Genomic DNA, 12816 nt, shown 5'->3' on the forward strand with positions numbered 1-12816 from the left:
TGCCACATCTTTTAACCTTCACAGATATTCAATGAAAACCAAAAAAGCTCCGAATTTTTTTGTCACTTTTCATATAAAAGTAGTGAAAAAAGTGTCGTGCTATTTTGTCACTCCCTGAAAATTGATGTAAGTGCGACAAAAGCCAAAGGGATTTCAGGCCAGGATGCGTTTGACGCACGTACAAGCTAGACTACCGTAAACATTTGTAATTATATCTCGGGACTCCAGCAACCAACTTCAACCAAACTTCGGGACAATGCACAGAATGGTCAGCCAAACAAAACGTGTTTGTTATTGTTTACATTGCGTGCTCTCGTTTTTGTTTATTCAAGGTCAAACATTAAAACGCGTTTTTCTCGGAACGTCAAAATGGCAGGTGCAACAAGATAGCACGACGACGTCGAAATGCCTAATTGAATTTAATTTTTAATATTTGAGTCTACACGCAGAAAAATAAGGCATATTTGAATCATCAAAACGTTTTGATGATTTGAAAATCAAGACTTTTGTTGAATCAACGCTAAACGTCAAAGCATCTTTTTCAAAACAACAAAAGAATTTTGTGGAATTGAGAAAATCAAGGTTTGTTTCAACGCAATTTTGATGTTGATTATCTTCAACAAAAAAAATGGTTGATTCAAACCTTGTACAAGCTGATTCTACAAAACATGTTTCTACGTGTACGAAATCGACCGACTTCGACCATTTCGTGAATATGTATTCGAAAATCTGTAAGTTTCGAAGGAATTTTCTGATAGATTTGGTGTCTTCGGCAAAGTTGTAAGTGTTGATGAGGACTATTCAGAAAAAATAGGTGAACGGAAAAATTTGCCGATTTTTAAATTAACCTTTTTTTACCCGCAAAATCAATTTCTCAAAATTTATAGTTTTTCTTATTTTTGAAAAAATTAAACAAATTTATAAAATTTATGCTCTTACTTTCAAATTTCTTTTAGATGTCGGTATCATGACTTACATTTCATATGAAATGTTAGACTCGATTTTAAAATCTTCAACCTATTTTTTTCGAAAATATCTTAGAATTTCAAAGATGTTTGATTTCTCAGAGATCTCATCAATACCTACAACTTTGCCAAAGACACCAAATCGATCAGAAAATTCTTTCAAAAGTTACAGATTATTGAATATTTACGTACCATTTTTGTATGGACAGCTAACAAAATTGTGTGGAGCCTTGTATGGGTGAACCATTGACGAAAAATAGCTTCTTTGGTCATAGGTAAGGACATCACAAAGTGAACCAAATAACAAAATATAAATATGTAAAATCCATTTCCGGTTTTGGTGGAGAATTGATCATATGCATTTTCATCACTTTTGAGTTATTGATGCATAAGGCTACCAACTGTACGGATTTTTTCCTTACCGTACGGATTTTCGACCTTCTCCGCGGATTTTTAACAGACCGGAATTTTTGTACGGAATTTTTCGCATAATACGGATTTGTACGGAATTTTAACAACTTTTTAAAAATGTCATTGCTTTTTTGATTGGGCCAAAGCTTTCTCTAATAAGATATTTTTATTTAACTGTCAGTTAGATTTTAAAGGGATACCTTGCATAATTTTCCGGGTTTTCCTCAGTTCAAACTTGATTGTCAATGATTGTTCTTTTCAAAATCCTTACAAAACATATTTATTAAATTAAAGATCAAATTTTGGCTTGTGAAAACCTTGTGTTGTGCTTGTATTTATAGGATCTCTAGAAATGTTTTCGTGAAAACACTAACAGCGTTATTATTCGTAAAAGCAAACTTGACATTTCGTAAACATTTAAAAGTTTAACAAAAATGTTTTTAATTCCCAAATTCCAAACATATCTAAATACAATGGACTCTCTGGCTGTCGATTTTCTCGATAACAATATTGCTCCAGCTGTCAATAAAATTTTCAGTCCCTTAAAGAAGATTGCTTGGATTTTCCGTTCTATAATTTGATAACTCCCTCTCTCGACGGTCTCTTGAATATCGACAACGAGAGAGTCCACTGTAATTCCTTGACAGTTTTTGTTATACCATGGTGTCATGTCGGTAAAGTACACTGGTTTTTTTTCCTGTTTCGTTTGACACTTTTTTAGTTTGTACCCCGTTGGTTGGTCAAAGTCAAACTAAAAAGTGACGAACTGTCACTTTTTACACGGCGCTCACGCACACTATCAAAACAAACGTTTGGTAGTGTGTGTGAACTCCGTCTAAAAGGGGTGTCAAACTAAAAAGTGACCCCGTTCGTTTGACAACAGTTGGTGTCAAACCATCGGGGTTTGAGTGTATACGGATTTTGGCTCAGCAAGAGTTGGTAGCCTTATTGATGCAGTTTGGTAAAAAATCGTGTGCTCTTTCAGGAAACCCAAAAATATCCAGTACTTTGTTATGGAAATCTGAAGATAATTGGATCCTAAAATGAAGGATAAATTTGTAATATTATTTTCCAACGGATTTTTATATCGATTTTTTTTTAATTAACTTCGCGGCCCTTCTTGACAGTAAAGGTCCTACTTGACAGCTCGTTCCAAGGGGACCATAGTTGATCCATCGAAAAAATGTTGTTTTGTCATTTTTTTTTTTTTTTTTTTTGCATTAAAATGTAAGAAAAGTGATCAGAAATGGCTTTCAATCGTGTTTTTTATCGTTGTACAAAACAATTTTCATAGGACTTAAGGACCCCATTCATTTTTTTCACGGAATCTTAACACGTGCCTTATGTGTGGGACAAATCTCAATCCGTTTTTCTCAGCTTGTTTTTTTTTGCAAATGGGAGATTTATGCGAGCATGGAAAGAGCAGTTCTCTAGAATTTTCGTATTTTTTTATTTGTATATAACTTTGTCCATCGATTCCTTATGCCCAAATAAGCAATTTTGCATCATTAGTTACTTAATGCAAGTCTCCATACAAATTTGGGGCTGTCCGAAAATCTCGAAAAGATTTGGTGTCCTCAGAAAAGTTTTAGGACTATTCAAAAAAAAAATAGTTACACTCTAAAAAAATACTCATTTTTATGAATAACTTTTATTACAAGAACTCGATTTTGACAAACTTTACATCCCTCGATTATCATTTTTTTAGTATTTAGTAGACAAAAGTCCCAACAACTTTAACTATAGGGTATGACGGACGTTTTGTTTAAGTACAAGTTATGATTTTTTAATTATAGCCATTTTCAGGTTAAATTATTCAAAAAATATGTATATTTTAAGTTTTTCAAAATAGTGTCAATTTTTGTCAATCTTTGACAAGCCTAGAAAATTCTCTTCAATTTGCTTGTTAGGCCATTGTTGATCCGACCTTTGATTGCTTGCAATGAATGAAAATCATCAAAAAGTTTTTTTTAAGTTTTACCCTAAGTTGATCAGATTTTCAATGTTGAAAAGTAAAACTTGTGTGAAAATTTCTCAACTCCTTTTTTTGTTCAGATCTGCAAAATCAAGGCTTAAAAATATTATTTTTGATATAATTTGAGAAAAACGCGTTTTAATGTTTGACCTTGAATATTCAAAAACGAGAGCACGCAATGTAAACAATAACAAACACGTTTTGTTTGGCTCACCATTCTGTGCATTGTCCCAAAGTTTGGTTGAAGTTGGTTGCTGGAGTCCCGAGTTATAATTACAAATGTTTACGGTAGTCTAGCTTGTACGTGCGACAAACGCATCCTGACTTTCCTGGCCTGAAATCCCTTTGGCCTTTTGTCGCACTTACATCAATTTTCATGGAGTGACAAGATAGCACGACAAATTTGGAACTACTTTCATATGTAAAGTGACAAAAATGCACGGAGTTTTTTCGGTTTTTGTTGAATATCTCAGGATTGAAATCGAATTTTGGGGATCTGTGAAGGTCAAAAGGTGAGGCATTGTGAGCTGCACAAAATGGCGTTCTTAACTCAATTTGGCCCAAAATGCACGTACGACAAGTTAGCACGATGGCGACGAGGTGTAAGTCTTTAATAGTTTTCAAAAGAGGTAGCAAGAGTCAGTGCTTTAAAACCACAAAGGTTTTTCCAAAGCATTCATATTTCTGTATATAATTTTGATTAAGAATGAGTAACAGGGATTTCTTTTTTATCAAATAAAAAATCAAATAAAATACTTTTTCGGACAACATTTATCTATTTTTTCTCAACAAGACGACGACAACATTCATTAGACACGTTTCGACATCGACTGTTACGTTCAATTTTCGTGAATCACAATTCTCCGGAAGACAAATGTTCTCTGCTTTTCTATTGCAATGGCAATGATTTTTTTTTTGTTATTCTGTTTGCGTAGAGTATTGTACTCGTCACCCTAAACCCTATTATTATCAATAAAATGCTTTATATACTCATATGGTTTCATATGGTTTAAACCGCAATTCAATTTGTGCTGCTAAATAAACTTTTTGTATGGTGCAAATACCAAAAGAAGAAATATTCTTTTCAAATCGTAAATGCGCGTTTGGTTATTTGTAGAGCTGCCATTGAGTTTCGAGCCACCCCCGTTTATTTGAGCTCCTTCAGCACCTGGCGGAACTTGTCCAGGAAGATGTCGACGTGGCGCTCCTGGAAGATCAGGGCCGGCCGGAAGCGGATGCTAACCTCGCCACAGCCTCCGGAGAGAACACCTGAAAGAATTTTTTTTATCGATTATGATTTGTTTAGATTGTGTGAATAATGTTGTAAGATGTTGTTTACCCTTTTGCTTGAGAGCTGCCACGATGTCGTCTCGAAGCTTGGTGCTGGCACAGTTGATGGCGAGGAAGGTGCCCCGGCCGCGGGTAGAGTTGAGCAGTGTTGGGAACTCGTTTTGGGCTTGCAGCAGTCCAGCCTTCAGTTTGGCACCGGTCTTTTCGACGTTCTTCAGAAGGGATTCCTGCTTGATGACCTTGAGGATCGATTCCAGGAGGAGCAGCTTGCCTGGGTCTCCCATCCAGGTGTTGAACACGCGGTACGGCTGAGCTGGCTTCATGTGCGCAGCGTGGTAATAACCGCCGAGTTGCATTTTCTTGCTGAACGTCACCACATCCGGTGGGCTGTCCAGGTTGAAGTGCTCGTGGCACCACAGCTTGCCAGTTGGGCCACCTCCGGTTTGGACTTCATCGATCAGCAGGGCACTTCCGTGTCGCTTGGCGATCTTCTGCAGGTTCTGGAAGAATTCCGGCGACGCCTCGTTGTCACCACCTTCGCTCTGGATCGGCTCAACGATGATTCCAGCCACGGGAACTCCCTTCTTGGCGTACGCCTCAATCAATCCCTCGACCTCGGCCAGACAACGCGCATCTTCCTGGGCATTCTCGCGGACATTCTCCTCCAGCGGGTACCGATACTTGGGGAACGAGGCAATCGGCCAGTCGAACGACGGAATGTCAATCTTGTGGATGTACTTGGAGTGCGTCGTCGACAGACAACCCAGCGTGCGGCCGTGGAACGCTCCGTGGAAGCTCAGAATGCTCAGCTTGGGCGCACCCGGCGCCTGATTGACCATGCTGGACGCGATTTCCTTCTCGGAAAACGGTGCCTTGCCCCGCAGCTGGCTCTGGTACCAGATGAAGATGTTCTTGAAGGCGTTCTCGTTCGAGCACGAACCGCACATCATCGTGGTCACGTGGTCCAGCCCCGTTGGCGCCACCGACATCAGCACATTCTGCAACTTGGCCGGCCAATCTTCGCCCGGGAAGACACCGAGTGCAGGACGGTTGACGAGAGCTGAAAGCAAATTTCGCAAACCATCAATCATTTTTTTGTTTTGCTACGCTAAAAATACATGCATTATCTAATCGTGACCCTGAGAGGTACCTGGTGCAATGTTGCACTTGTTGCCGTAGTCCCCTTGTTTTTTATTTGCAGTGAGATAGCAGAAACACAACGCACCACCCCGCACGAGCCAGCGTGGCTTATCTACTGGTCTGTTGAAACAGCTGAGAAAGGAGGCATTTGATGTAATAATATATTACACTTGTGTTGTTATTTATTCAGAAAGAAATACATTAAACAACGTTATATTATTCACCTGCAATTTTAGTTATGAAATATTCAAGTCTTCTCTTAGAAGTTTCCTCCAGGTAAAATATGTTTCAGAAATTAATTTTGAATCATGTTATTGCTAAAAGCTGTATATGCACTTCGGAAGGAACCGGTCAAGAAAAAAATCAAATGGGCAACAGCGGCGGTGAGAGCCAGCCAGAGAGGGCGAAGAAATGCCCCAAGAAATCGCTCCCTCTCCTTTGTTCTGCTGTTCGTAAAGCTGTTTCTTGACCCCTCTCCTTCCGAACTCCGTACTAGCCTAAAACGGCACATTTGTACATTTCAAATAATTTCTAAAACAAGGTTCATTGATAGAAAAACAAATATTGCTGAACATTTAAGAATTTTTATACACTCAAACCCCGACGATTTGACACCAACTGTTGTCAAACGAAGGGGGTCACGTTTTAGTTTGACACCCCTGTTACACGGAGTTCACACACACACTACCAAACGTTTGTTTTGATAGTGTGCGTGAGCGCCGTGTAAAAAGTGACAGTTCGTCACTTTTTAGTTTGACTTTAACCAACCAACGGGGTACAAACTAAAAAAGTGTCAAACGAAAAAGTGACTTATAACCGGGGGTTGAGTGTATACAGTCCAGACTCGATTATCCGAAGCCTCGATTATCCGAAGTTCGATTTTCCGAAGGTTTGTATGGGACTTCGACTAATCGAATCACGTACAAATTTATTTTTTTGTATTCTTTCATTTTCTTGTCTTTAACATAACATTTGAGTACTAAGACCCCATTTCAGTCAAATTTGAGTTGTTGATTGCCTTTTAAAAAATAAAATTCATTTTTGCCTTCCTCACCTTACTGAGGAAAGGCTATAAAATCACTCGAAAAACGAAATTCTTCATTGGCGCTCCTAGACCCACTTTCATGTATACTTATCGACTCAGAATCACATTCTGAGCAAATGTCTGTGTGTGTGGTGGGATGTTGATGAAAAAAAATTGCACTTGATTATCTCGGCACTGGCTTAACCGATTTGGAACGTATTGGTCTTATTTGATCCGTCTTGGGGTCCCATAAGTCGCTATTGAAAATTATAAAGTTTAGTAAAGTACTTCAAAAGCTATGCTAAAAAAACGATTCTAACAAAAGTCCGGAAGATTGTAAAAAGAGTGGTTTTTGTAAGAAACCCCGTCATGTTACACATTGTTAAAAAGGTGTTTGAAAGACCTTTCCAACGAGTTCAAAAGTTTGAAGATCTGACAACCCTATCAAAAGTTATGCGCACTTTTGTGTTATTTATGCACTTTTTAGAGGCCGGATCTCATATATTTCGATGAAAATGTTGTCCGGATCTATTATGCGACCTGTCGATGGATAGGTGATCAAAAGACCTTTCCAACGAGTTCAAAGGATTGATGATCTGACAACCTTATCAAAAGTTATAAGCACTTAAGTGTTATTTATGAACTTTTTAGAGATAGGATCTCATATATTTCGATGAAAACGTTGTCCGGATATATCATGCGACCTGTGATCAAAAGACCTTTCCAACGAGTTCAAAAGAATGAAGATCTGACAACCCTATCAAAAGTTATAAGCAATTAAGTGTTATTTATGAACTTTTTGGAGGTCGGAACTCATATATTTTGATGAAAACGTTGTTCGGATATATCATGCGACCTGTCGATGGATAGGTCACAGAGTAATCCAGAGCGCGCAGTCCGAACAAAAGTCATCGAATTTTGTGGCTGCGTTACGGTTGTTGTTGTTGTTGGATTTTCGTAACGGTAGCAGGCGTTATGTTTTTTCAGGCGTTATGGTTTTTGAGCTGAAGTTTTTGAATTCTATCTAGTAGCCTGTTATTAAATTCGCAATTCGCAATTTTCAGTGTAAGAACGGGCCTTGACCGATCTTATGCACCAGGTTCCCGACGAACACGCACTGCCCTTACACCTACATCTCACCCTTGCTCTGAGTCAGTACGAGCAGCACGCTAGAACACGCTTTGAGTGTTCGTGCCAGGCATGCACACCTTCTTTTCCGGTTACGCATTTTAACTCGGCCGGGGGTCGTACATTACGTAGGGTTTGATGTAAGTATAAGCGCCTAACCATTTATAGTGTGCCTATCAATTTTCATTAAAGCAAAAACTGTTTTATTTTTAGTTTGAATTCAAAAACTAATTGTTATTTAGTGTGTATTGTTTTCTCCTGAAATCTCCCCTATTGTTGAGTTGTGTTTATCTGTTGCTATTTCTTTTGTCGCGGTGTTGTGTTACAATATTTTGGTCCTAAGCATTTTAGAAAAGTTTTTCAAAAGGACAGTAGTAATATTTGTGTTAATCCTTTAATCATTCCATAAATTGAGTAAGGGCTCGAACCTCACTTGCTTACGAAAAAGGTGAAGTTTCAAAACAATGGACAGTGAAGGAAATATACTATGTAGTAAAAGGAAGATAGTAATTTCTGAAGTAGATATAGAAATTAACAATAGTTAATAAAAAGAGGTAACAAACAAGCTTAGATTGTATTGAGGGCAATTTACAGGGAAGATGAGAAATTATTCAAATAGATAAATAAAGAAAAGGCACATGATAAACAAAATTGACATCGCTGCCAAATTAAGGGAAAGCAGACAGTTTTTTACAGCAACATCAATTGGTAAAATAGAGTGGAAAAGCGTTGAGAAATAAGAGAATCAAATAAGTAAAATCGAAATTAAATGGAGGATAGTAAACAGAAGCCGTTTTAAAAAATCAGTGAAAACAAAATAAACAGAAGATAGCTGATAGCTGAAATGGAAAGAAGAGAAACCCCGTTCTGCGATGCTCAGGTACATCCACAGCAGTTGACTCAACATACTGCGAATCAAAACAATACCGTCTGCAATCACAAATTACTTCCCTTTCCCACATTGTCGCGCCCCTTTCTTTTAGCCGTCTCTACTCTGACCCTCGCTGGTCAAAGGTTTACGAGTCGTTTCCACAGGCCACCAGCTAGGTTACACCTTGTCATCATGATGACTAAACCAAGCCAACGTGGAGGTAAGAAAAAAGGACACTTGCAAGGAACCAGAGCCATGCTGTTTTGTTCAAACAGCACTACGGATGTAGTTGGGCTCCTTCCGGGATGTTCCTCGCCTAGGTGTGTCAACCGACGAGTATCATCAGTATCATGCACCCTTGGCCTGCAGTAGCCTGTTATTAAAATTATAGAATTATCTGTCAAATTTTGTTTTGTTTTGCACAAGTCGAATTTGTCGGCGGGACGCGTAAATTTTCCCTTGTCACTTGTGCCACTATCGGATCCCGGACCTGGGACCTCTTCTACGATAGCTTGGACCCAGTCAAGTCAATCCGAATTCTGAAACGGAATCTAATTAGAATCGTATACAAATTCCGTTTCAAACGCAACAACCGGTTCTGGTTCTGGTTCTGTGGATAGGTGATCAAAAGACCTTTCCAACGAGTTCAAAAGATTGAAGATCTGACAACCCTATCAAAAGTTATAAGCACATAAGTGCCCTGAATTATGAAGATCTGACTACCCAATCTGATGGTATGAATAATAAATCAAGTTGATAGAACACTGAAAGGTCCGCCCTTTTGTATCTATTTTGGATAGCATTACCCTCTAAATGTGAGGAAGGCACCAACCACCTAAGGGTGGATTAAGTAACGTTTTTCAATATTGCATTACCGCCATTTTGACCGCCATCTTGGAGCGTAGTTTAGGGGTCATACCTATACTCAACTATCAAAAATGCTCCATAAATGTTCAGAAGGTTTCTTGGCCCAAAAATTAAACATTTTTTTATCTGGGCACTGGGGTTGGTTCCGAAAATGTATAACTCTTTTTAACCAATTTTTGCAATTAAATTATCAGGATTTGAAAAATTTAACCAGAAATTTGAAATTTCCCTAGAGAATTGAAAAGGTTCATAAACCAAATTTTCAGTTTTTGCTTTTTGGGTGTTTTTTAATACCCCTGACTCAAGGCGGTTTCAAAAACGCCCAAAAAGCAAAAACTGGAAATTTGGTTTATTGGACCTTTTTAAAAAAAAACTCCAGATATGAAACATTAAAATGTATTTTATTTGTTTCCAAGATATCAAAAATCAGTTAAGGTGAAGCCGTTCATCATTTTCGAAGAAAATCAATCATCACTATAAAAAATTGCGTATTAAATTAAATTGAACGAATTTTAGCACCAAAACGAATCAGCATGTGCCGGTTGTTGCCTTCTTGAAGCTACTGAAGGAATTTTTGATCAAAATCAATTGTGCATCAAAATTTATATAATTTTGTGGCACAGTCATTGACGTCCTAGTTGACAATCATTGATTTAAGACGATTTCCCTTGCGATTTCCATAATAAGTTAAGACAAGGAATGGGATAATCGTTACCAAAAGAAATCAGCATCTTATATTTTGAAGGAAAAATCATGACAATGATGGAAGTTTTCACGTTAAGAGACGAGAAGAAATGAGTAAAAAAAATATTTTTGTATTTTTTCGAAAAAAAAAATTAATTCTTGCGTTCACCTCAACTTGGCTAGGACCACCCTAATATTTTGGCCAAGAATTCTCCTGAACAATTTTGGGATATCGTCAACTGGGACGAATGGGGACTACAGTCTGAATTGGTACAGCTCGTTTTAGAGATGTTGAAAGCTCCAAATTAGGAAATGGATTTAAAACATGGACATTTTGTTTCTCTAAATCCACAAAAATATCAAAATTGGAACAGGAAAACAAATATTTTTAAGGATTTTTTTGGTACTACGTCACCTATTTAAAATAATTTAGAATACCAAAGATACTAAATGCAAAAAACAATCCAGCAGTTATAACCCGTATTTTAAACAGTTAAATAATACTCACTCTTCAAATTGTAATCATCCTTGAACACATTCAGCAGCTCCGGGTGGTTATATCCCAGCGGGACGGACGAAATCTGGGTGTAGATGTCCAGCAGCACGTTTCCATCCACGTCCTGGATGTAGTTACCGATGGAGTGGTCGTAATCGGCAAACAACTGCACAGAATTGCCATTCTAGAAAATAAGAACAAGCAAAAGTAGAAATAGTAGAAAACATTATAAATTTCGTAATTTCATGTGAATATTTCAGCGGTGTGATAAACAACCACCAGACAAAACAGCTACGAGTCCGAAACACCCATTTCAAGTTCAAGAGCAACCAAATTTACGCGAGCACGAACGAAAAAGTGCTGAAAAACAGAATCGAAAGCAATGACCCCTCCCCCTAACGAAGAATAGAACGAGTCACACCAAAACTGCGTTTTTTTTGTTCGAGAGGAGGGAAAGTTTATTTTTAAACCATTTTTATTAACGCGTAAAATATCCGAAGAATTATATTTGGTGAGGGTGTCGGCGATTGATGGTGTGTGGCGAAGAAGAGGAAGAAAATAAGGGCCTCGGATGTTGATGACGTGCAAAGTCAGACACGTTTTTTTTCCTGTGTAGACAATTCAGAAATCATTGCGAACAATTTAAATCAATTGAGTCAAATTGATAGCGCTGAGCAATCAAAGTGTTTTGGTGTGGCCAACACCCATGAGACCAATGTAATAAAAGTGCAGTTGATTTGTTGCACCAGTGTGCACTGATTGAAAAATTGGGAAATCTAGACTTTTACATAATTCGTCACTTTGATCTGATCTGAAAAAAGGATTTTGCCCGCAACACCAACCTGCAACGAGTTAAGCTTTTGCAGCAGTGCCTTCGATTTGGGTCCGGGAACTTCAGTCTTGAGCGCCGGGGCTTCCGGTTCCTTCAGCTGGGTCGCAAAGGTCCGGCACACTGTGAATAGAACCAACCAACAAAAAAAAAGAATTCAATATCGATCCAAAAAGAACCCCTTTTTCCAAACTCACATTTCTGCAGCGAACTTTGCCTCTGAAGGTGAGCTCGCAGGGTGGTCGCGCTCAGCGTCTTGAGCCACATTGCTTAGCCGGAAGTTGAACACGCTTTTAAACACTCAAAAATGCAAACTTTAACACCACAATTTTCGCTTTTCCAAAAGCAAACCGTGTCACAATTTTCACACTCACTCACGGACCATGCGCCACCGATATGCCGCACTAGACGGAGGAACGGTTCAGCTTCTCTCTCCGGCAAAAGACACGGATCGAATGCGAGGGAGTTTTTGAATGCTGGCTGTGAAATGATGAGATTTTCGTGAGTCGGGTCGGGCCCCCACATCAGGCAATGAGCTTTGCGGTAAATGATGTTTTGGAAAAGCTTGCGCTCTCAGGAAATTGTTCGCTCTTTGCTCTCGAGAAGTTTATTTGAGAGAGAGCGCGCGGTTCGTATCAAATATGCGGGAGGTTGAATCTTCAGCATGGCAAACAAAACGCGTGGTTACCGTCGAGGGGACGGTTTTTGGACAAGTTTTTTTACATAGTTTTAATTTTAATTTGTGTGGATATTTTTGACTCTAAGTGTTTGCTTCGATCCATTTCTGGAGTTTTTTTTCGAAAAGGTCCAACAAACCAAATTTTCAGTTTTTACTTTTTGGGTGTTTTTCAATACCCCTGACTTAAGGGGTTACATACATGTAAATCGGCAAAAATGTCAGAGGTTGGTTTGAGCACATACTTAAACTTTTTCAAAATCTGTTTTCAGGGCATTAAAATTTACATTTTCATCTATTAACAAAACAAATTTGAAGACATTTGTTTGTATCATGGCCAAGATATAGCTATTTGAAGTTAGCGGTTTCAAAAAACGGGTGCCATGATATCTCAACACTGTTTGGACCAAAACGGCTCAAAATTTTGGTGAAGACTCGTTAAACCGGGCCCATGTGCATG

The 12816-nt window shown here is 38.4% G+C and overlaps 1 protein-coding gene across 1 annotated transcript; it reads right to left on the reverse strand.

Annotated features, from left to right (window-relative positions):
* Nucleotides 1-4104: 4104 nt before the first annotated feature.
* LOC120418921 (4-aminobutyrate aminotransferase, mitochondrial) lies at nucleotides 4105-12140 on the reverse strand. The gene is made up of 5 exons (XM_039581451.2): nucleotides 11878-12140; nucleotides 11694-11803; nucleotides 10864-11035; nucleotides 4691-5701; nucleotides 4105-4620 (listed from the first exon to the last, which is right to left on the reverse strand). Exons 1-5 carry the CDS (start codon nucleotides 11945-11947, stop codon nucleotides 4499-4501), a joined length of 1485 nt encoding a protein of 494 aa, XP_039437385.1. The 5' UTR covers nucleotides 11948-12140; the 3' UTR covers nucleotides 4105-4498.
* Between the last annotated feature and the right edge of the window lie 676 nt (nucleotides 12141-12816).

This window comes from Culex pipiens, chromosome 3, assembly GCF_016801865.2.
Source record: "Culex pipiens pallens isolate TS chromosome 3, TS_CPP_V2, whole genome shotgun sequence".
NCBI lineage: Eukaryota > Metazoa > Arthropoda > Insecta > Diptera > Culicidae > Culex > Culex pipiens.